The following is a 26,227-nucleotide window of genomic DNA, read 5'->3' as shown; positions in this document are numbered from 1 at the left end:
TTCAATTCCTCTGCTCTCTCACATTGACTGTACAAACTGGAACTGAATTTGTATGAAGTAAGCCAATAGGGGGTGCTATTTTCAGAATCATGATTTTATCTTTTAAAGAAAAACACAAAAACTTTAACATGAAAAGCAAACCAAACCATTCCTTCTCAACAAAGAATGAATTAAAATGAACAGCAACTTTAGCTTCACATTATATATGTCATAACTCTGGCTCTAAAGAGAGAATTTCTGAATTTCATTCACTGTGCCTCAGCTTAGATGCCTGTTTCCAAGACTAATCATTTAAAGATGGGAATCTGCCTTGACTATATAGCCTTTAGCACAAGACAATATATGTGCTGAATTTGGCCTCTCAGGGTGAAATGCAAGGCTCGTACAAGTGTCAACAAAACAAATCAAAAAACAATGTCAAGAAAAATTCACATATTACTGTTAAGGATGAGTAGTCACCTAATAGATTACAGATTCAGTGTTTATAGTGTCAAGAAAAAAATTGGGGGTTTCATTACCTTTATCAAGAGATGCTCCAGCCATATGGTAAAAGCTCAATGCAGTGTCTACATCATTAATGTTCTTTAAGAAAGTAAAGAAGTTCTCCACTTCCTGAAATGTCAGACCCTGAAAGAAGAAAGACAGTTAAGGCAGGAACCTGCACAAAAAGCAGCATAAAAATGCAGAAAACTAGGCAGTTAGTCATGCCTATAAATCAGAAATTTATGCTATGTCTAGAACAGAGACTCAACAAATTAGTCAAGGAATGTCAAATTTGCACACAACAGGGGAACAAAACTCTGGTATTTTACCCTGAGAAATGCACGTTGGCTAATTGCTTTCTCCTCATATGTAAAATTTGACATGAAGCTGTTTAAAGTTATGGCTGGATATCTTTATCTTTAAAGAAAATATTTCTAACTATACCCTCCAATTAGTCACAATATCTGTTGTGACACTTCCTAGATGAGCTGTAGCCACTTGATCTGTTATACATCTTAACAAGTAAGACCCATCAGGACTTTCATTTTAATAATCTACTCATAGGCCAGTCAAGCTTTTTGAGGCTTAAGCTAATTGAAGAACCACCAAAGTCAGTAACATACAAAGTCGGGAACGGTTTCAGCATTTAGCAGAACCCAAGCAACTGGGAACGTTGTTCACTATCTCAATTTAAAAGCTACTAATGAAGCAATTTGCCATGTAACTTTAATCTGATGAAAGTCTGTGAATGAGGAAATTCTTTTCAAAAGCTGGTCAAAGATTTGCTGATCTTTGATGCTACTTGCTATGATGGCTCAAGAGAGTAGCTGGATAAATGGGGATTAGAGGGAGGAAGATTTGTCCTATATGCCTGTTTCCCATTTCTCACACATCATGCTGTGATGGAAATGAATACAATCTCTAAGAAGTGAGTACCACTGGGGAGACACTGAGGTTAACGCCTTCTAATGAAGCATCAGGTCCTTTAATGGACTGCAGATGTTGACGGGCTTCTACTCAGTACTGATCCTCTTCTGATCTCCATTTCCTCAAACTACAGAGCCCAGGAATCCACATCAGTAACTCAGTAAAAAGGAAACCTTAATATAGACAATCTATAGCACTTTCCTGGTACTCTCCAAACTGGCCAATGGTATCTTTCTCATTTTATCAAATCAAACTAAAAGCTAAAATACTGTGTGTATGATTGTGTCACATGATCTTTTTAGTTTTTCTCCTTAGAATCATAGAACTTAAAATTTTTTAAACTGTGGAATATGATGACCATATAGAAAGGCACATAAAACAAACTGTTGTAAAATGAACACCCATAAAATCTCAACTCAGGTCAAGAAACAGACAATTATCAGCATCCCAGAAATCTCCCTCTCTTCCCCAACATGACCCTTCCCAGTTATGAGCCTCTTCTCCCAGTGATAACTACTGCGACTTTTAGGATATTCATTTCCTTGCTTTTCATAAAAAATAGCTTTACTATGTATTTATGCATCCTTAGACATATGTTTAAGGAGTTTAAGTATGTCTGTTTAATTTTATAAATGGAACCATGCAATATGTATTCTATTATATATGGATTCTCTCTTTAAGATTTTTCGATGTTTTTGTGTATATCTGTAGTTCATTCATTTTTATTGCTGTAAGTATTCCATCGTGTGACTATCTGTTCTATTTGGGCTATTTCCAGTTTTTGGCAATTATGAACGGTTGTCCATCTGTATTTAAGCATTCATTCAAACATTTATGGAGCAACTACTATATACCAAGCTCCATAACTTCTGGCAGTGAAAAAGGCCTATATTAAATAATTCTGCCCCAACTTGAGGTCATTCTCTTAAGGTCATTCTCAGAGGTAGGGTTCATTCCTTGTACAAATGCCATAGTATGGCAGTGAAAAAGGCCTATATTAAATAATTCTGCCCCAACTTGAGGTCATTCTCTTAAGGTCATTCTCAGAGGTAGGGTTCATTCCTTGTACAAATGCCATAGTATGCTATCTAATGTAAGCACTAGGCTAGAAACAACATTGTAAGAGGGAAGAATTACACTGGATCAGAAGCACAGGTTTTACAATATCACCTGCTTGCGGGTGGATACACTAATACCATCTTCTCTTCCTCTCCATTAAAGGTGTGCAGAGGTGGGAACAACCCAAGTGTCCATTGATATATGAATGGATAAACAGAATGTGGTGTATACATATAATGGAATAGTATTCAGCCTTTAAAAGGAAAGACATTCTGATACATGCTACAAGGATGAACCTTGAAGACATTATGCCAAGGGAAATAATCCAGTCACAGAAGGACAAATGCTGTATGATTCCACTTATACGAGGTACCTAGAGCAGTTAAATTCATAGAGACAGAGAGTAGAATGGTGGTTTCTAGGGGTGGGCGGCAGGGGATAATGGGGAATTATTGTTTAATGGGTATGGAGTTTCAGTTTGGGAAGATGAAAAAAGTTCTGGGGATGAATGGTGGTGGTGTTCTTTGCACAGCACTGTGAATGTACTTACTGCTACTAAACCATTTAAAAATGGTTTAAATGGTAAATTTTGTTATGTATATTTTACCACAATTTTTAAAAACTACAGCTAAATCTTTTCTACTTTTTAAAATTAGGGTGTGAATTTCCACAGGCGAGGTAAGGATAGGGGTTTGAGTTATGAAAGGGTTTTTAAGGCTAAAAGGTTGACATAAAATTCCTAAAACAGAAAGGGCTTGGTAAAGGAATTTCATCCCACTCTGATAAACAACCTCTGATGTATGTTAGTTAATGTATTGTGAAACATCAAATGCTCAAGACCACAGTGCTTATGTTGAGAATTATTTGAGAACAGATAGAAGAATCTGAACTGAATGGTTATTCATTTGATGATTTAGAAAAACAGTGGAATACAACTCACACTATGCCATTATTAAATAAAAATGTGTAACATTTTGCCTTTTATTACATAGATATAATAAAAAATATTTATTGAGCACTATGCCAGGAACAGTGAGGAAAATAAAATTGCATTGGACACGGGCCTCCTTAAAGAAAAGATGATGCCATTCACGAAATTCTGATTTCTTGGTAATTACCTTAGTAAAAAATCCAGAGGTCTATTAGAATAAAGCTAGAATAAGACTATAGCATGAGGTTCGCGGATAGAAAGTGCAAAGATCGGCTTTTTGCAAGTTGAGTTGCTCAGACTTAGAAGGCTACAGTTTAAGCACAATCTATTGTCAGGTGACTTGAACTGCAGACATAGTAGTGAAAAGGAAATATCCTTCTCTGAGGCTTGGCATTAAAGGGATTTTTTTTTTTTTTTGACATACTATGGGGAAGTGGAAGAAGCAGGAGTTATTTTATTGTGACTAACTGTTCAACAAACCAGTTATCTATCTATCTTTGGAAAGAAGAAAATATATAAGACTGGGTTCTAAATGACTAAAAAAAGAAGATAAAATTAACAGTACTTTGACAATAGAAGTACTTCTTTATGTTGTTTAAAAATGAATTTAACATTAGAGAAGTTGTTAAACGAGCAAATAGAATTGCCTTTCAAAACTAAAATCAGGGCTTCCCTGGTGGCGCAGTGGTCGAGAATCCACCTGCCGATGCAGGGAACACGGGTTCGTGCCCCGGTTCGGGAAGATCCCACATGCCGCAGAGCGGCTGGGCCCGTGAGCCATGGCCGCTGGGCCTGTGCGTCCAGAGCCTGTACTCCGCAACGGGAGAGGCCACAACAGTGAGAGGCCCGCGTACCACACACACACAAAAAACTAAAATCAACTGATAAAATGTTTAAGAGAAAACAGAAAATCTTCATGACCTTGGGTAAGGAAAAGAGTTTTTAGATATGACACCAAATGCACAATCCATAAAAGAAAAAGAACTGATAAAGTAGATTTCATCAAGATTAAAAACTTTTGTGCTTCAAAATACTGAGAAAATAGACAAATCACAAACTGTGAGAAAATATTTAAAAATCATATATCTGGTAAAGGATTTGTATCCAGAATTATATAAAGAACTCTTACAACTCAAGAGATCATAATAATAACCCAATTTTAAAAAAAGATTTGAATAGACATCTTCCAAACAAGATATATGAATGGTTAGTAAGTACATGAAACAATGCTCCGGATCATCATTCATTAGGGAAATGCAAATTAAAATCACAATGAGATACCACTACATACTTATTTTTGGGTTGGCCAAAAGTGCCTTCGGTTTTCAAGTAAAAATAAAAGACACATTTTTCATTTTCACCACAAATTTTATTGACCAATATATTCACCATTTTGTTCCATTACCTTCTGCCATTTTTCAGGCAACTTCATAATTCCATCTGCCCAAAACTTTTTTTTTGTCTGCATTCAGTTTTCATTGCTGTGCATGGGCTTTCTGTAGTTGCGGTGAGTGGGGGCTACTCTTCGTTGCAGTGCGGTGGCTTCTCTTGTTGTGCAGCACGGGCTCTAGGTGCGTGGGCTTCAGTAATTGCAGCACACTGGCTCAAGAGTGCATGGGCTTCAGTAGTTGTAGAGCATGGGCTTAGTTGCTCTGTGTCATGTGGGATCTTCCCAGACCAGGGATCGAACCCGTGTCCCCTGCATTGGCAGGCGGATTCTTAACCACTGCACCACCAGGGAAGTCCCTTCCCAAAACTTTTTATCTTTTTGAGCAAAGAACTGTTCCAGGTGCCTTTTATAGTCTTCCAGGGAACTGAAATTTTTTCCATTTAGATCTGAATAAATGGAAATCCGAAGGTGTAATGTCTGGTGAATATGCCAGATGAATTGGAACTTCCCAGCCAAACCGTAACAGTTTTTGCCTGGTCATCAAAGGAACATGCGGTCTTGCGTTATCCTGATGGAAGATTATGTGTTTTCTGTTGACTAATTCTGGATGCTTTTCGTCGAGTGCTGCTTTCAGTTGTTCTAGTTGGGAGCAGCACTTGTTGTAATTAATCGTTTGCTTTTCCGGAAGGAGCTCATAATAGAGGACCCCCTTCCAATCCCACCATATATACACATCACCTTCTTTGGATGAAGATGGGCCTTTGGTGCGGTTGGTGGTGGTTCATTTAGCTTACCCCATGATCTCTTCCGTTCCACATTATTGTACAGTATCCATTTTTCATCACCCATCACAATTTGTTTTAAAACAGAATATGCTTTTGTTATGTTTAAGTAGAGAATCACATGTGGAAATACAGTCAAGAAGGTTTTTTTGCTGAACTTTATGGAACCCAAACATCAAAGTGATTAACATAACAAGCTAGTGCAAATGACTACATTATTATATGAATGCATTTATATGAAATTTCCAGAAAAGGCAAATCTTTAGAGACAGAGGAAGATTTATGGCCGTGTAAGGCTACGGCAGAAATGGGGATTGACTGCAAACTAGCATGAGGGATCTTTCTGGGGTGATGGAAATCTTCTAAAACTAGATTGCAGTGATGATTGCCTAACTCTGTAAATTTACTAAAAATCATTGATGGGTAAATTGGTGAATTGTACACTTAAAATAATTTATATATACTTTATGATATACAGATTATACCTCAATAAAACCTTTAAAAAATAAAAAGCAGTTATAGTAGAATGAGAAGAGAGGGAAGGAAAATTTGGCTTCCTCTGGAGTCAGCTCTAAAGCCAGATATCTAATGCTGACAGGCCATAGGTAGTACAAACATATTGTAACGATGATTCCTTGCCTTGTCTTTTAATTGGTCATAGCAAATCCATCTGCCAAGAATCAATCTAATTGCCTGAGCTCCCTCTGTAGCCCATTAAAAAAATAAGTCTCCTTCCTTCTTCCTTATATGCTATGTTTCTCACCAATCTAATCTCTCATCTGCTCCATTTTCTGCTTAGTTTTTAAAAACATTTAAATTATTTTTACACCAGGTAATATATGGATATGGTACAAAATGTTACATAGTACCAAGTAATTCTTCCCTTCCCCCTGTCATCCAGTCTCCCTCCCTACATGTGGTCACTGTCACCAATTTCTTGGGTACCTTTTCAGAGATGTTTCTGTACTTGTCTTGCTCCAGTAAAGCATTTCCCCATTGCAAAGCCCAGACTTTTCTTCAACTGGTTGGTGTCTGGCAGCAGGGGGAAATTACACCATTTCCATTACTTACATTTCTATAAGAATCTAATAGTCCTGAAACATCACTTTCTTCATACGTTCATTCCTCCTGCTGACAAAACATCAATGACACCCACTGTCAACTGGAAAGACCGCAAACTTCTTAGCCTAGTGTACAAGGTCCTCTACAACCTGATTCCATAATTTACCTTTCTAGCTATCTCACTAAGAACCTATAGGCTAGAGTATAGCAACATTGTTTTTCTTGTTTCCTCTAAACCTTTCTGCTTATTCAAATAATGGAGAATAAACAGTGATAATAAACAGGTTCATTAGTAGGAAGATTATGGACTCTGGAATGAGACAGTCCTGGCTGTGAATCCTAGTGCCATCTCTTAAGACACTGTGTGATCTGAGACAAATAACTAAGGCTCAGAAAAAGTATTTTTCCTCTCAAAAATGGGGATTCTATCCACCAAGCAGGATGTGATAATTAGGGGGAAGATAAGTAAAATGCCTCGTACATAAAAAGTACTCAGTAAATAGTAGGGCAAAGTCCTTAGTAAGCTGGCAGGCTCATTACTACAGAGCCAGCGGCAGTGAATTTACTCAGTTATGCTCTGAAGTACATTCTCTTCTCTGGTATGTGTAGGGCCTTGAGGGATAGGAAATAGGGAAAAGGTTGAGGTATATGAAACTAATTGTGTGTGTGGAAAACCAAAAATAAAATAGGGGAAAAAATCCATAAAATTAAATCTCTTAATAGTAATTCACAGTTTAGTATTCCTTTGGGGGAAGTAAAGGTTTCAAAGCTAATCAGTAAAACAAAGCAAATTGGTAGAGTTCTAATCTTTTTTTAGTTTAAAGGTCACACCTCGGGTGCTATACATAGTGGCTTTGGTCGGCACCCAATAATTGCAGTTAGAGTTTTTCAAGGGCTCTACTAGCAATGTTTCTAGAATCTGATATCCTCTGAAGACCACAATGTGGTTCACCTCTCAAATATCTGTGAGAATATGTGAACAGGGGAGCCCACATGAATATTATCTACAGAAAACATGAAAAGTTAATAACCTAATAGTTTTATTAAAATTGTTTGATAAGTACTAACCCTACTTAATGGCTAGTAGCAAGATTAATAAGCAATGCTATATACAAAGACTGTTGAGGATAGGGCTGTAAGAGGAAACACATAGCAAAAGCAAATACCTTTATAACCTCTGTTTGTCAAAATCCTACTCTGCCTTTCAGGCAAAGTTCAAATTGTACCTCCTCCAAGGTACAAGAATTCTTACTCAGTCTCTTCAGCTGGTTCTAATCTTTCTCATTGGTGCTCCCAAAAGATCTCATTATCTTTATTAGGGTACTTAATATACATTCATCAATGCATTTGACAAACATTTGCCTATGAAACATCGTATAGAGGATGGCAAAGATGAGTAAGACAGTGCTCTCAAGAGGCTCAGAGTTGAGTGAGTTGTCTTGTACCATAATTATTTATTATCTGTCTCCCTCCACTTGAGGGCAGAGACTTGATTTTGCTCATTCCTGTATTCCCAATATGTAGAAGAGTGCCTGGCACATGGTGGGTGCTCAATAAATACTGAATATGAAATTATATAGTTCTTTGCATACATCTATTTTATTTTTTACTAAACTATTACAGATAGGTTATGGTTTTATCTTTTATCTTTCTCACAGCACCTGGCTCTGTGTCTTGAACATAGCAATGTCTGCCACTGAACTATAATTTTCAATTCATCCTTGAGTGGATTTGCTAAATTATTAAAGTTTGCAGTTTCTGCACTCTTAACCATAGAGAACCAGCACTGTGAATTACACTTACGAAGTCTCAGAAAACTGTCTTTCTTTTAATGAGGAGAAGAAGGTAATGTGGAGGATGGAAAGTTAAAAAAAAAGTTAAAGTTGAGTCAGATTTGACCTAGAAGAAAAAGTCACAGAAAAAAAAAGATATCGAGGGGAATGGGGACAACCTGATAGAGGATAGGGACTAAACTTTAAAACAAAGCAAAAACAAAACATGTTTCCCATAAAGCAAAAAAAGAAAGAGAGAAAAAAATCTGTCTTTGTTAAATAAGAAACATGGCAGTTACTCAGAGCATGAATAGAGTAATTTTTCCAGGCATGGCAGGTTCCCCAATTCTTCTAGCTATTACTCAGGAACAAAACTAGAGACGCTGATGGAGCAGGCCTTTCCAGAGCAGTGGCTCGCAAGCCTAACTGCACATTAGAATCACCTGGGGAGACTTTTAAGAATTATTGATGCCTGGACTCACCCACTGAGCTTCTGATGTAGTTACTTTGAAGAGGGTCCCAACACCACATTTGTGAAAAATTCCCCGAGCCAGCCTACTGGGAGACCAGGTCTAAAGCACTGCTTTAGAGGAAGAGTATGGTTAGGAGAAATAGAATTTTGCTAGAGAAGGGACAAGATATGTAATAGGAAGCCTTGGATTTTATTAGTCCAGACTCTGGGTGGATCAGATCATGAATTTCTCTTTCTCTCTGTCTCTATATTTTCAAAGGCGAAATGAGATCTAACAAAGCTGTTAGAAACCACAAAAAAGAAAAATGGCTGTGAAGCACTGCATGGCCATAAAGTAATACACAAATATTTATTTAATACCACCACTAGGACCTTCAATCTTTTAGGTCTGGTTTCATATTTTGTACAGAACCCCACACAGAAAATGATTAACATGTGCCAAATGAAAACACATTTTCATGTTAACAAATCCAAAGTGGAACAAAAGAAGCAATTAGGAAGCAGACAGTGATCCCCCGATAATGGGAAGTGGTCCCAGAGAGATGGACTGGTAACCTTAGGAGCAAAGGCCCTTCATTAACTCTCATTTTAGTTAATTGCTATGTTCACAAACTATTTAATCAACATGAGAGTACAATCAATCTCAATCACCCTGCTAAGTCAGGCTAGAAATTCTGGGCCAGAAATAATTTAGCACCCCAGATTTTCATCATCTGACAAAATCTGTCCTTTCATTTCAGGGCTCTTTTGCAAGGTCTTCAGGTCCTAAATTAACTCCTGCCAAAGCTAAAATACTTTATTCATTTAAGGGAGATATCTCCAACACCCAATTTATTGCTTTTAAATATAAATTCACAACAAAACATGAATTAGCCTATCATTGATAGATAATTATTTTAAGGTCAAATCAATGCGTGGACTAAACTTTAAAAATAAGTCTGGTCAAAAGAAAGGAGTGTTCCCTATAAAATCCACCCGTATTTGCAATTAATTTACTGAATTACAATTTCCAACAGATATGAGCTGAGTACTAGGTAGTGTAGGAGTTCTGTCTGGGAGAAAAGCATTGTCCTCTGTCACTTTCTGTTAATGTCTCTTCCTCCATAGCCAAGGGAACACCTTGGGCTGGACTGAACTCAGAGAAGCTGACACTTTTCTCAGAATCCAGCCTGGTCTCAGTTGCAGTCCACAGCCTGTTCAGAGGTCCGTTCAGCTTTTCAACATCCAAAACAAGGAGGAAAAAGTGTAGCTGATAAGAATTGTTTTCCACCAACTTGGGGCGATGCTATTCATGCAAGATTTCATGCACGAAGACTAATAACTAAGAAAACGGAGACAAGCACTAGCAATCCTATTTCTTATTTTCAGTTACTGAGTCCTTAAAGCTTAGAGTCTGCATCTAGGATAAGGCTCTTCAATTCATGAGGCCAGGAATGTTAAGTGATTTGTCTAACGTCCACAGAAATCTCTGAGGCAGGACTTGAACTCATCTTCTAGCTCCATGTCTACCACACCACACTACCTTGGCAATCCCTCATGGAACATGTTTAGTGCCAGGTCAGTTTCCCAGTCACAGCCAAATGGTAACTGTTGTCAGGTGGAAAGGGTATTGAATTGAAAATGAGATCTGGGTTCTAGCTCTTGCATTGCTCTCTCCGTGTGTGTGTGTGTGTGTGTGTGTGTGTGTGTGTGTGTGAGAGAGAGAGAGAGAGAGAGAGAGAGAGAGAGATCTTTAAGAGATCTGGCCTCTTTACTAGTTTCTGGTTCAGTTTGTTTATCCCACCCTCTGGAAAACCCCAAATGCTGGCTCAATTCTACCACCTGCCTCTTCCTGTACAAGGTACAGCTCTGAAGGGTGTCACAGAGCAGTGTTGACAAGTGTCATCACAAATCCATGGTCTCTAATCTCAATGCTGCTCAAAAAAGGCCCAATCATCTCCTGAAATCTCTAATAATCTTATTCTCAATCTTTTTGCTTCTACGCTTGCTCCTTTACAAACTACTCTTCATAAAGTAACCAGAGTCATCTCTTTAAACATACACACAACCATGCCATTTCACTGATCACAACCCTTTAATAGCTTCTCTTTGCACTATGAATAGAATCCCACCTTGTTCCACACCTAGAAGGTCCTGAATGTTCTTGCCCCCCATCTCCCTCTCAGACCTCACCCCAGACCATTATTCTCTTTGTTAGTATGCTCCAACCACAATAGTCCCCTTTTAGTTCCTCACACATGCCAGATTCATCTTTCCTCCTAGTTATGGACTGAATGTTTGTGTTCCCCCCACCCCACAAACTCACACACTGAAGTCTTAACCCCCATTGTGGCTATATTAGGAGATGGGGTCTCTAAGAAAATAATTAAGGTTAAATGAGGTCACAAGGCTGGGGCCCTGATCCTATAGGATTAGTGTCCTTATAAGAAGACACATTAGAGAGCATGCTCTCTCTCTCTGCACAAACACTAAGATCATGTGAGGACATAGCAAGAAGGTGGCTGTCTATAGGACAGGAAGAGAGCCCTCATTAGAAACCCAGTTTGCTGGCACATTGATCATGGTCTTCTAGCCTCCAGAACTGTGAGAAAAGAAATTCCTTTTGTTTAAGCCACCCAGTCTGTAGTATTTTGTTATAGCAGCCTAAGCAGAGTAATACACTGCCTCAGAGTTTTAAACATATGCTATTTCTTCTTTCTGGAGCTTCCTTTCCATTCTTCCTTCCTCTTTCTTTCTTTTCTACTTCCTTACTTGTTGTTCTAATATGCCTTCCAATTGGACCAGTGTAATAAAACAGCTCTCCCGGGCTTCCCTGGTGGCGCAGTGGTTGAGAATCCGCCTGCCGATGCAGGGGACACGGGTTCGTGCCCCGGTCTGGGAAGATCCCACATGCCGCGGAGCGGCTGGGCCCGTGAGCCATGGCCGCTGAGCCTGAGCGTCCGGAGCCTGTGCTCCACAACGGGAGAGGCCACAACAGTGAGGCCCGCATACCACAAAAAAAAAAAAAAAAAAAAAAAAAAAAACAAACAAACAAAAAAATAAAACAGCTCTCCCAAAGGTCACCATTTTGCCAAAACCAATGGGTATTTATCATTCCATTTTACTGGACCCTTTCGGTCCCATATGACACTGTAGACCCCTAGTTCATGAACACTCTTCTTCCTTGGCTTTGATTTCACTACTACCTCTAGGTATTTCTCTAACCATTTCCTCAAGATTTCATTCTGGAGCTCCTTAAATGTTTGTGTTCTACTTGATCTTGCCCTTGGCTCATAGTTCTTTTCTGTTTAATATCCTCCTTGGGCAACTTCATCTATTCTTGTGGTCTTAATTCCAATAGTGTGTTGATGATTCCCAAATCTCAGTCCTCTAAAGTAGATATGAATATCCAATTGGCTGCTAACCATCTCTGCTTGGATAGTCCACAGGCATCTTAAACTCAAGATATCTACAAGTGAACACTTTATCTCCCCCTGTAAACCAGCCTGTCTCTTTAAATTTGCAATCTCAGTTCATGGTGCCACCCGTGGTCTGAACAAAAAACATGGGGTCATTTGGGGCTCTCCCCTCTTCCTCACTCACTGCTCTTTTTTTTTTCAGGTACCAGAGATAAATCAGTCATAATTAGTCATTATTTCACTCTCGTTATGTTAGTGCCTTTGCAATAACAATATGCTCCCATGGTTCCTTTTCTTCCTCTAGGCAAAGATACCTACCTTTCCCTCTTTGAAGTGCTTCTTGAGCTGCTTCTGCATGGCAGTCAACTTCTTGGACTGCACCCCACTGTAGGCCAGCAGCATGCCACCAAACTGCCTCTCGGTGATTCTCCCATCCACAGGGTCATGGCGTTCAAACTGGGAAGGGAAAAGAAAGTGTTCATGGGGTCAAATGGAAAGTACTTTGACATGGAATGCGGAATAATCAACTGTGTTGGATGGCAGAGAATAGCTGATGGCTGGGACTATATTTTGAACTATAATTCTCACCAAGATTTTAAAAAATCAGTCAGAAACAAAAGATTTGTGTTCTTTTTTAAAAAAAATATATCTATTTTATTTATTTATTTTTGGCTGTGTTGGGTCTTCACTGATGTGCATGGGCTTTCCCTAGTTGCAGCGAGCGGGGACTACTCTTCCGTTGAAGGACACAGGCTTCTCACTGCGGTGGCTTCTCTTGTTGCGGAGCACGGGCTCTAGGTGCACGGGCTTCAGTAGTTGTGGCACGTGGGCTCAGTAGTTGTGGTTTGCAGGCTCTAGAGCACAGGCTCAGTAGCTGTGGCTCATGGGCTTAGTTGCTCTGCAGCATGAGGGATCTTCCCAGACCAAGGCTTGAACCCTTGTCCCCTGCTTGGCAGGCAGATTCGTAACCACTGCACCACCAGGGAAGCCCAAAAGATTTATGTTCTTATTCCAGTTCTGCCACTAAGTTACCCAACTACTCTAAGCCTCAATTTCCTCACGGATAAAAAGAGCTGCTATAACATCTTATATACCTTCTAGATCAGGAGCTTCCTTGTGGAAATAAAAACAATGTTAAAACTCCATTCAAATTCATGAGTAATATTAGTAATAAGTGCTCTCTGGATCATCCATGTCCCTGCTGCTCAGAGAAAACTTAAAAGCTAATTATTACAAATTTGATCAATTATACATATGTAAAAGTCATATCAGTTCCTTGATCTGTACTTAATATTGTTATACATTCAGACCTCTAAGCATTTCAAAGAAGAGTAGTGTTTTCAGGTTTCCCCCAAAATGGTAATCAAATGCTAGAACAACAACAGAGCTTGAAAAAAATGTATAGAGCGTAGGATGCCTCAATTAGACATGCATACTTATCATAAAGCTACTAAAAAAATCATGAAGTGTATTTAAACATGCAGATGGAAAGGTTAAGTATAAAGGACCTCTAGCTAATCTAAGTAATATCAGAAAACTAAGATTTTCATTTAAAAATGGAGAGAAGGGGCTTCCCTGGTGGCACAGTGGTTAAGAATCCGCCTGCCAATGCAGGGGACACAGGTTCAAGCCCTAGTCGGGGAAGATTCCCACATGCCGCGGAACAACTAAGTCTGTGCGCCACAACTCCTGAGCCTGCACTCTAGAGCCCGCGAGCCACAACTCCTGAAGCCTGGATGCCTAGAGCCTATGCTCTGCAACAAGAGAAGCCATCACAATGAGAAGCCCACGCACCGCAACAAACATAGCCCCAGCTCACCGCAACTAGAGAAAGCCCGTGCGCAGCAACAAAGACCCAACAGAGCCAAAAACAAATAAATAAAATAAATTTAAAAAATAAAATAAATAAAATAAAAATGGAGAGAAGAAAGTTATCTCAATGCCAGCTGCAGTGTTAATGATACTTATAAATGCATAAACAATAAAATGGCTAAAGACAGGCCCAGAAACCAATTGGAAAGCAAAATGATTTCAAGATGGTAAAATTTCCCCATGGTTTTATTGGAAAATATCAGTTACCAGGAAACTTTCAGATTCCTATGTGGCAGGGCATAACCTTCTTCTCCTAAGAGGGTTATATATAGACATAAGACATGGCCAAGTAAGGTCATTCATTTCCTGAATGTCTACTAGTTGTTCAGCAGTGTGTTAGTCACTGTGGAGTACCGGAAAGGAGAAGATTCAGTTTCTGTCCTTAGGAACTTCACCATCTAGTAACAAGATAAGATTTACACATAAGACACAAAATAAGGAAATATGTAGTTAAGAATGAAATTCTCTCTCAATTTTTTTTTTTTTTTTTTTTGGCTGCACCACACGGTATGCAGAATCTTAATTCCGCAACCAGGGATCAAACCCATGCCCCCTTTAGTGGAAGCGCAGAGTCCTAACCACTGGACAGACAGGGAATTCCCCCCCTCTCTGTTTTTATCTCCTCGGTTAGCATGGTAAATTGATATACACCTTAATTTGTCTCCTCACCGGTCAGACTATGTCAGTGAGCAAGACACAGAATTACATTTTTTTTTTTTTCCGGTACGCGGGCCTCTCACCGCTGTGGCCTCTCCCGTTGCGGAACACAGGCTCTGGACGCACAGGCTCAGCGGCCATGGCTCACGGGCCCAGCTGCTCCGCGGCATGTGGGATCTTCCCGGACCGGGGCACGAACCCGTGTCCCCTGCATCGGCAGGCGGACTCCAGAATTACATTTTAACAACAGCAATCACTTACTGAAAATGTACTACGAGCCAGGTACTTCACCCATATATTCTTTCATTTAATCACTGTAACAACCCCGTGGAGTAGATATTATGAGCTCCATTTTGCATATGAGAAAACTGAGCGAACATGAAGTTACAGCTCAGAGTCAAACGCGGCTCTATCTGGATCCAAAGACTGTATCTCAATATCATACTGTTTCCTCCTTTTAAGCAGTAGTACATATTCATCCTATAGGATAGCATTATGTTGTTTTGGATAAACTTATAAAGCAATGGGATTTAATCATATTTGAGTGAGAAGCAAAACTATTTCCAAAGAAATCAACATCATCAATGTTAAGTGAAAGCCTCATTTGTAACTCAACCACTCAGTATTTCATGTTTGTCATACCATCACTTCTACAGAGCTGATTAATTTTTGACAGTAGCAAAAGTTTTCAGGATTTAAGTTTGATTTATGATTCAATTTACCATCCTGAAACAAAACGGAGGACTGATAAAATTTTTGCAAATGGGAGTACTATCTGCAGTGTTTAAATCAGATTTTCAGTGAAATGTGATACCCTGGCCAAAGTTGGGCTTCTTCAAAGCAAGCGAAGCAAAGCTATGGTCCTAGGCTTCAACAATTTAGGGTGCTCATTTTACCTTTATCTGGAAGATTTCACAACTGTGGAGAAACCCCATACATTTGAACTAGATGAGTTAAGCTGTATCCTACAAGATAGATTCAAGGTTGCAATGTCTCTTTTCATAGCGTTGGCAGCAGCAGCAGTGTGCTCAAGGCTTATGAAAGACTGCATTCATCTGCTCTCCACAGGTGCATAAAACCTCACCTCTGCTATGTTTCAAAGGCAGTAAAGACAATTTCCAGTGGACATCCCCAAGTAACAATTCCAGTGCTCAAATCAGCATTTTTACTAATGTTCTTTGAAAACACAGACTTGTCTTTTTCTATCATTATTATTATTGTTAATATTTTGATGTGGTTGGAACCTGAAACGGCTTAAAAACTATAAAACTCAGCTCCATGCAGTATAGCCCACTTCAAAGTTTACTACCTCCTCTGTAATTTGATTTGGGGCAACACTAAAGACCTACTAGGTTAGGGAGCTTTAATAGTCATTTCTCAAGGACCTGCATTAGGGCTAAATTTTCTTTCTTTTTCTTTTTTTTTTTTTTTTTTGTGTTACGCGGGCCTCTCACCGCCGTGGCCTCTCCTGTTGCGGAGCACAGGCTCCAGATGCACAGGCCCAGTGTCCATGGCTCATGGGCCCAGCTGCTCCGTGGCATGTGGGATCCTCCTGGACCAGGGCACAAACCCGTGTCCCCTGCATCGGCCGGTGGACTCTCAACCACTGCGCCACCAGGGAAGACCTAGAGCTAAATTTTCAAGGGCAATAGCTCGACATCATGTGGCACCATATGAATGTAATTCCCAATGTCATGAGAGGGCCTTTGGGGAAAGATGTAGGCTACTGCAAAATTATCACAGTGTAGAAAGATCCTAATTGTATATCTGGAGGCAATTCATATGATTGGCTTGTATTTATTTACCAAATATTGATTGAGCCTCTTAAGTTCCACTTCAATAACAATTAAGAAATTCCACTCTATTTGATCCTGTGGCACAGAATGTGTGTGTTCCAGGACACCACCCACATTTTTCATTTCTCCTTCAGACTATACTACAAAGCTACAGTAATCCAAACAGCATACTGGCATGAAAACAGACTTAAAGATGAATGGAACAAAATAGAGAGCCCAGAAATAAACCCACACACCTGTGGTTAACTAATCTATGACAAAGGGGGCGAGAATATGCAATAGAGAAAAGACCATCACTTCAATAAGTGGTGCTGGGAAAACTAGACACATGGAGAACAAAGAGATTAGAACATTCCCTCATACCATACATGAAAATAAACTCAAGATGGTTTAAAGACCTAAACGTAAGACCTGAAACCATAAACTCCCAGAAAAAAACACAGTTTGACATAAATTGTAACAATATTTTCTTGGATCAGTCTCCTAAGGCCAAAGGGGGGAAAAAAAACAAAAAACAACGGACCTAATTAAACTTAAAATATTTGTAAATGATGAGACCAACAAGGGGTTAATATCCAAAATATACAAACAGTCCATACAAGTCAATATCAAAAAAACCCAAACAACCCAATCAGAAAAATGGGTGGAAGACCTGAATAGACATTTTTCCAAAGAAGATATACAGATAGCTAACAGGCACATGAAAAGATGCTCAACACCGCTAATTATTAGAGAAATGCACGAAACCACAATGAGGTATCACTTCCCACTTGTCGGATTGGCTATCATTAAAACATTTACAAATAAATGGTGGAGAAGGTGTGGAGAAAAGGGAACCCTCCTCCTATACTGTTGGTGCAAATGTAAACTGGTGCAGCCACTATGGAAACAGTATGGATGTTCCTTAAAAAACTAAAAATAGAAGTACCATATGACCATCAACTCCACTCCTGGATATATATCTGGAATAAATGAAAATACTAATTCAAAAGATACATGCAACCGAATGTTCATATCAGCACTATTTACAATAACCAAGACATGGAAGCAACTCATGTGCCCATCAATAGATGACTGGATTAAGAAGATGTAGTACATATATGCAATGGAATACTACTCAGCCATAAAAATAAGAATGAAATATAGTCATTTGCAGCAATGTGGGTAGACCTAGAGAACATTATATTTAGTGAAATAAGTCAGAGAAAGACAAATACTGTATGATATCACTTATATGTGGAATTTAAAAATGATACAAATGAATATATATACAGAACAGATGCAGACTCAAAGATATAGAAAACAAACTTATGGTTACCAAAGGGGAGAGGAAAGGAGGGAGGGACAAATTAGGGGTATGGGCTTAACAGATACTAACTACTATGTATAAAATAGATAAACAATAAGGATATACTGTATAGGACAGGGAATTATACCCATTATCTTGTAGTAACCTATAATGGAGTATAACCTGAAAAAATACTGAATCACTGTGCTGTACACCTGAAAAGAACACAATATTGTAAACTGACTATACTTCAATAAAATTAAAAAAAAAAAAGAATTTCCATTCTGTTGGATTCTGTGGCACAGAACTTGTGCATTCCAGCACACCACTCACTATTTGCATTGTTTCTCTGAATCTAGGAAGAGAAATGAACAACTTAGCATTTTCTCTTCTGTGCCACTGCCACTTTCTCAAATGGATATAAGCTATTGGCTCCCTGTTGTTTCCCCAGGGGACTGCAGAGCAGGCAAAGAGAGCCCAGAGAAGATGAGCCAGAAGACTGTCTGCAAGATTTTTCCTGGCTTCTTGTTCCCACCCTTGCCCCTTGTTGAGAGAAAGAACAGCTTTTCGGAAGGACAGATGTTCTATATATCCATTAGCATCTAGAGATGAAATGATTTAAGGAAGGGAAGTCAGGAAGAGAAGAAAACATGTATTATAAACAAAGGCCAAAATAAGATTAGAAAAATAGTAAAAGGAAAAAGAAATCAGTATCTGCAACTGGGTCTTGATTTATTAAAGTCTTTTGAAGTTAATATATTTCAACAAATGTAAATGTCAACCTTCTTCTCTTTCACAAAATTATGTTTCAGGAGACTCTGTCTATCCCTCAGAGTAAACCCTGCCCTTTTACAAGTATTTCAGAATGATAATTTTCTTCATAGGCTTTTTCTAGCTTCTGAACTGTACGATTCAAGTAATGCATAGTAATCTCAAGCCACTGAGCTGAATATATCTATGTTTTTCAATCTGATAGTATTTGGCTTTTGAGATCTGAACCATATCACTGCTGCTACTACCAGGAGTCTCAGAAAAACTGTCTGTTATGCCATCAGGAGGAAAAATGATTACAGGCAAAGTTCTCTACTGCAAACCACCCAGTGAGCATAACATACATTCCACAGTTTGAATATGAAATCTATGTTTCTACAATTGGCAACGGACATCAGAGAGCCCCAGGTCAAACTGCCTGGAGCCTGAATTTTCTTTTTTTTTTTTTTAAACATCTTTATTGGAGTATAACTGTTTTACAATAGTGTGTTAGTTTTGCCTTTACAACAAAGTGAATCAGTTATACATATACATATGTTCCCATATCTCTTCCCTCTTGCGTCACCCTCCCTCCCACCCTCCCTATCCCACCCCTCTAGGTGGTCACAAAGCACACAGGTGATCTCCCTGTGCTATGCGGCAGCTTCCCACTAGCTATCTAATTTACATTTGGTAGTGTATATATGTCCCTGCCACTCTCTCACTTCGTCACAGCTTACCCTTCCCCCTCCCCATATCCTCAAGTCCATGCTCTAGTAGGTCTGTGTTTTGTTCCCATCCTACCACTAATCTCTTCATGACATTTTTTTTCCCTTGATTTTTAAACATAAGATGCATCTTCACTGTCAACCCTAATGTGATTGTCTTTAGGCTAAGGAAGAAGGCCTACAATTTGGAATGAAGGCAACATGGTTCAGTGCCCTGAGCAAGGACCAAAACACTCCATTAGCATTTGGGACCATGAGGTTATAGATTACCAAACTAAGCTGCTTGGCTCTTCTGCTTTAAATCCAAGGATTCTTTCCATTTAAAATGGTTTTTAAGGGACTTACCTGGTGGTGCAGTGGTTAAGAATCTGCCTGCCAATGCAGGGGTCACGGGTTCAATCCCTGGTCTGGGAAGATCCCACATGCTGTGGAGCAACTAAGCCCATGTGCCAGAACTACTGAGCCTGCACTCTACAGCCGTGAGCTACAACTACTGAGCCCTCATGCCCCAACTACTAAGACCACACGCCACAACTACTGAAGACCGCGTGGCTAGAGCCCATGCTCCACAAACGAGAAGCCACTGCAATGAGAAGCCCGTGCACCACAACAAAGAGTAGCCCTTGCTTGCTGCAACTAGAGAAAGCCTGCGTGCAGCAATGAATACCCAGTGTAGCCAAAATAATATAATAAATTAATTAATTAATTAAAAAATTAAGATAAACAGGCAGAGGAGAGTCAGTGCCTTGGGGTTGAAAACAGAGCAGGCAGCTGTGTATAGTCATAATTTCAATCTAGTACAGTAATATAGGATTATCTCATTTAATTAAGCAAATTCATGCTGGAGAGCAAATCAAGTGACTAAAAGACATGAGTACCAATCACACAGACCAGAAAAGGATTAACTTTCCAGTCTGATAATAAACATTAGGAAGATAACAAGACTGATGTATGAACTTAATACAGGCTAATAAAAATCAGGGTATATTTGACTAAGGGTGTTGGAGAAAAATATTTTAAATCTGGAACAAAGGGATTCAAGGTTTGATAAGTTTGGGTTTCATTCTATACAAGGTAATATATTTAAATGACTAAGAATATAGGCTTTAGAATCAGCAAGGCCTGGGTCTGAATTTCAGCTTGAACCCATACTTGCTGCTGTGACTTACTCCCTCTAAGGCTTCAAAATCTTCCCACTAAAAATGGAGATAATATTCACAACCTCAAAGTGCTGTAAGGATTAAATGGGATAATGTATGTAAAGAAATTAGTACAGAGTTTGGCGCATAGTTAGAATTCCAATAAATGTAGCAATTAATATTCTTATCACCATGATATAACTTCTCAGGAAAGTGCCTCAATTGATTATTCTGTTCTTAGTAGGTATTAATTAAATTCAATGTACTAGGTCTCACTTTTCTTTTCATAATTGCTTTTGGCCAGTCTCTGTTTACAGACTACTACTTTCATATCTGAAGAGCAGAAAAAGTGAGTGCAACAAATTTTATTTATTATTCACAACAGAATAATTTCAGGATTAAACTACTTAGAAGTGGCTGAAGCAGAACAACTTAATAAGTCCTGTAATCTGGCCATATATTACTAGACAGAAAACTTCCATAAAGGAGGTGCTCAATAAATATATAGCAAGTGAACAGAGATAGAATACCAGAAAATTAATTCACAGCACTTTTTCATACTGTTGAGAGGATTTCCTATCTGAGGCAAGGATTACCTCTCCATTTCTCCCTTAACACCTACTTCCATGATATTGATTTCTGTAAAAATACACTCGAGAATGTCATTTTTTTCTTTTTTTTTGGCCTCACCTGAGGCTTGTGGGATCTCAGTTCCCCAACCAGGGATTGAACCCGGGCCACAGCAGTGAAAACCCATAATCCTAACCACTAGGCCACCAGGGAACTCCCGAGAATGTCATTAAATATGGCTAATCAGTAACATATTTGAGTGCTTACTAACTTGCCAGGTGCTGTCCTAGGAATTTACCTTATGTAATCCTCCAGTGTTATATAACAGGTATTATTATTATTATTGTTGTTGTTTTATTTTATAGACATGGACACAAAAGCAGAGAGAAGTTAAATAATTTGCGCACACAGTTAATCTGGGGAGAAACTTCTCTCTGGTCTCAATCAAAACAGTTGATTTGTTTTCTTATCTTAAAGGCACCAACAATCATGTTTCCTTTTTTATCCTGCTTACTAAAAGCTTAGAGTCAAGTTTGTGGCCCCCCTCTAATAAAAACAGGAATTTATGACATATTTTTCATAATAACCTTACTTCTGGCTTTCTCTCAACCTTCTTCCATCTTTTTTTTTTTAAGATTTATTTATTATTTATTTTATTTATCTTTGGCTGCATTGGGTCTTAGTTCTGGCACTTGGGATCTTCGTTGAGGCATGTGGGAGCTTTTGTTGTGGTGCCCGGGCTCTTTGTTCCTGTGCACCAGATTCTCTCTAGTTGTGACACACAGGCTCCAGGGTGCGTGGGCTCTGTAGTTTGTGGCACACAGGCTCTCTAGTTGAGTCGCGCTAGCTCAGTAGTTGTGGCACATGGGCTTAGTTGCCCTGTGGCATGTGGGATCTTAGTTACCTGAACAGGGATTGAACCCACGTCCCCTGCATTGTAAGGTGGATTCTTTATCACTGGACCACCAGGGAAGTCCCAACCTTCTTCCATCTTTTAACTTTCATTTCTCAGCAAGTTTTATTTTACTTTTGTCTCACTGAATATATTCTTTAAGCCTTTCTTAAATCATTTTTGAACAAAGCAGGATATAAAAAATAGTGTTGGACATCTAGGTTTTTTCAATTTTTGGTTATAATAAATATCACCACTGGGATAAACTTTTTCTGTATTGATTTTTTCATCATTATTTTGGGGTTGATCTCTAGAAATGAATTATGAAATAAAAATCTATAGGCTCTTACAATATTTTATTATGAAGTATTTGATATATACAAAATAATATATATAATAGACAAGTCATGGAGTATAATAAAAAAAAACACCCATGGGGCTTCCCTGGTGGCGCAGTGGTTGAGAGTCCGCCTGCCGATGCAGGGGACACGGGTTCGTGCCCCGGTCCGGGAAGATCCCACATGCCGCGGAGCGGCTGGGCCCGTGAGCCATGGCCGCTGAGCCTGCGCGTCCGGAGCCTGTGCTCCGCAACGGGAAAGGCCACAACAGTGAGAGGCCCACGTAACGCAGAAAAAAACAAATAAACCACCCATGAACCTACCACTAATCTGAGAGAGGAAGCATTAGAATGAACAGTTGAAGCTCATCCCTCTGCCTCTCCTAAGAGGTAACCACCACTGGACTTCTTTCTCTATTGTCGTTATTTTTGTTTAGTTTAAAACATGTTTGTAACCCTAAACAATATTATTTATTTCTTCTTGCTTTTGAACTTTATAAAATGGTATCATGCTGGATGTACTCTTCTGCGATTTGCTTTTTTCAATCAACATTGTATTTCTAGAATTCATCCATGTTGCTACATTTAAGCATGCTTCTTCCATTTTTACGCTACTATAGATTTCTATTATTTGAAAATACCACTATTTATCAGTTTTATCAGCACTGCAATGAACAGTAGCCCCGCTTGCCACAACTAGAGAAAGCCCACGCAGCAACAAAGACCCAACTCAGCCAAAAATAAATAAATAAATAAATGTATTTCTTTAAAGAATAACTTGGAGATATCTTCAAGCTATGTTTCAAAAATAAAATGGTAGGTATAAACTCTTTAATGCTTTTGATATATATTGCCTAATTAATCTCCAGAAAGATGTTATCAATTTATAAACTTAATAGTTTATTAGAACACCCCTGACAACATCAAGTATAATTTTTAAAAATCTTTGCTAGAGTAAAAATGGTAACCCATTTTAATTAGTATTTCTTCGATTACTAGTGAGGCTGACCGTTTTTCAAACGTGTACTGCTCATTTCTTCCACTGAATTTTTTATGTTCCTTGCCTATTTACTTACAGAAGTGCTGATATTTGTCTCATTAATTTATAAGATTAAAAATATTTGCCCTTAATTAATACAGTATAAGTTATTTTACCCAGTTTGCCCATCTTTTAATTTTGTTTAAGTCCATTTTATGTACACAAGTTTTAAATCTTTATTGTGGTGAAACGCATGGATCTTTCTCTCTGCAACTTGTTTCACTGGTTTATATCTAGCAGCTCTTTCCTTGTTAGATTAGAGGCTAATTAAGTATTGACTTATCATTTCTTCATTTAAAAAAAGGAAACATAACCTAAAATATTAAAACATATTCCTCAATGTCAATCAATGAAAGTGATTAAATCCTCAGAACAAAAGCTAAGTTTGTTTTAAAAAGTCCTCCAGAGACTGAGTGAAGTAAGTCAGACAGAGAAAGACAAATATCATATGATATTGCTTATATGTGGAATCTAAAGAAATGGTACAAATGAACTTATTTACAAAACAGAAATAGAGTCACAGATGTAGAAAACAAACCAATGGTTAAAGAGGGGGAAGGGGGGGAAAAGATAAATTGGGAGGTTTGGATTGACATATACATACTACTATATATAAAATAGATAACTAATAAGAACCTACTGTACAGCACAGGGAACTCTACTCAATACTCTCTGATGACCTATATGGGAAAAGAATCTAAAAAGGATTGGACATAGGATTGGATATATGTATATGTATAACTGATTCACTTTGCTGTACAGCAGAAACTAACACAACATTGTAAATCAACTATACTCCAATAAAAATTAATTAAAAAAATAAAATCAACTGGGAATCTTTAAATCCTCCAGTCAGCTGACTTTTTTTTAAACTAGTCTTAATGTTTGGGAATTTAGACTGAAATGGGGTCATTTAAGCCTAACTTAACCAGATTCTCCTTATTGAGGGAATAAGCTCAAGGAAATTCACTCCAGTTAACTTCCTTTTTTTGTTTAAAGGTATATAATCAGCTACGGAGTGATGGAGAAAGCAAGAAAAAAATACTTCAGTTCCAAAGAAAAGAAGGCCTAAAAGGACTTAGTTAGAAAAATTCCTCAGGTTGTTAAAGAATAATCCATTCTCTATCATTCATAATAGCAAATACTTATATAGCACTTATTATGTGCCAGATCCTGTTCTAAGTGCTTTCCATACATTAATTCACACAGCATTTTGAATTATACAAAATTTGTGTGGTTATTTTTTCCTAAGATATGACCTTGATCAATATGAACAAGCCCCAAATTCTGGCAAAGTTAACAGCTATTTAATATTCCAATCAATCTATGAAGTTAGTGTTTCCACATGGAATCGCCATATCACGTTAGTCTCAAACTATTTTTTTCTCTAAGATAACTCTTTCAGCAAGCAGTAGATCTTACCATATCCAATTTCTGCTTTCAACACCATTTTATTCTAAATCACAGCAACATGAAAAAAACCTTAGTCTCGGCACTATACATTCCTTTGAGATTTCAGGCCCAACATTATTCAGAGTTCAAGGCCGTTCTTCTTTTCATGAGATCACAAGAGTTTTGGAAAACAGAAAGACTATCTATTGGAAAAAAATATAAAAGCTCCAATTTTAGGAGCTAAGAACCAAGGACTAATCATGGTAGCAAAGCAAAGTGCTATTTTTTCTCATTTGAGTGTCACTTTGTTTTCCTCTGACTTCCATTATTTCTGCAGATAGCTCTCTGGGATCTACTGTCTAGCTGAAAATACAATGTGTTTCCATACTGCTTTTGTCCGAGCATTGCTGACAGTATGTCAGCACTCAGAAAAAAGTTGGAGGCTTAGCGTGTTTATTACTTGACACCTAATGACCACTATAGAAGGCCTGATGTGCTGGTTTTACCAATAGGTGTAGTGAACCGGAAGGCAGGAGCCAGTGTGAAAAGCTGTTAAAAAATAATGATGACAATTAAGACATACAGTTTACTCTGGGCTTGTTGTATTCATAGTTGATCACTTCCTCATCACAGTGAATGACTGAATAAAGAAAAATAAAAGCCTCAACAAAATATTAGCAAACCCAATCCAGCAATATATGAGGGATTAAATACTGTGACCAAGTGAAATATATCCCATAAATGAAAGGATAGTTTAACTGAAAGTCAATTAAGGTAAGACATATCAATAAAATAAAGGTCAAAAACTACATGATCAAAAAAAAAAATGAGGAGAGAAGCAAACATTTCTTCTTGCTACCATTTTCATATGAGAATACGGGTAATTTCTCCCACTTCCATAATGGGAGAAAAACTCTCTAAGTCAGCAGACAGCAATTACTGGCAAATGATCAGAATATCAAAACTTGCCTAATAGAGGCAAGGAGGATATACATTTTTAGTGGGCCCCAGTGAATCAGCAGGGAAGGGGGCAGAGCACAACTTTTAAAAGAATGACAGAGCCATTAAGGATATGACAAAGACTGGTTAGAACCGGTTAGGTCTAAGATGGCAGAAGATTTGATTTCCAGCGGACCTTAAGCCTCATTATACGCTCATTGTAATATGTTAGCATGTTAAGTGACACACCCACCAGCACCATGACAGTTCCAAGGCTGACCATAAAAAGCCAAAAAGTGGGCAGTGGCCCAATTCCTGGAAATCTCTGCCCCTTCCCCAAAATCGTTGGAATAATCCTCCTACTTGTTAGCCTATGAAACTACCCAGCCCATAAATACCAACCACTCCATGTTTCGGGGCCTCTCATCTTCTGAGATGGACCACACTCTATCTGTGAAGTGTATTTCTCCCAAGGCCGTTCTAGCCTTTTGAGATGGACTGCATTCTGTCTATGGAATGTGTATCTCTCTAAATAAATCCCACTTCTTACCT

The 26,227-nt window shown here is 38.5% G+C and overlaps 1 protein-coding gene across 3 annotated transcripts in view; it reads right to left on the bottom strand.

Moving 5' to 3' along the window:
• MICU1 (mitochondrial calcium uptake 1) overlaps nucleotides 1-26,227 on the bottom strand; it is a 223,996-nt gene that overhangs the window by 32,633 nt on the left and 165,136 nt on the right. For all 3 annotated transcript variants that reach the window (XM_059054213.2, XM_059054212.2, XM_067025421.1), the window contains 2 exons: nucleotides 12,595-12,732; nucleotides 519-627 (listed from right to left, as the gene is read on the bottom strand). In XM_059054213.2, the coding sequence (XP_058910196.1) occupies nucleotides 519-627; nucleotides 12,595-12,732 (247 nt within the window). The remainder of the gene's footprint in view (nucleotides 1-518; nucleotides 628-12,594; nucleotides 12,733-26,227) is intronic.

This window comes from Kogia breviceps, chromosome 2 (genome assembly GCF_026419965.1).
Source record: "Kogia breviceps isolate mKogBre1 chromosome 2, mKogBre1 haplotype 1, whole genome shotgun sequence".
NCBI lineage: Eukaryota > Metazoa > Chordata > Mammalia > Artiodactyla > Physeteridae > Kogia > Kogia breviceps.
The sequence above is the reverse complement of the archived record's forward strand: the minus strand, read 5'-3'. Positions and strand labels throughout refer to the sequence as shown.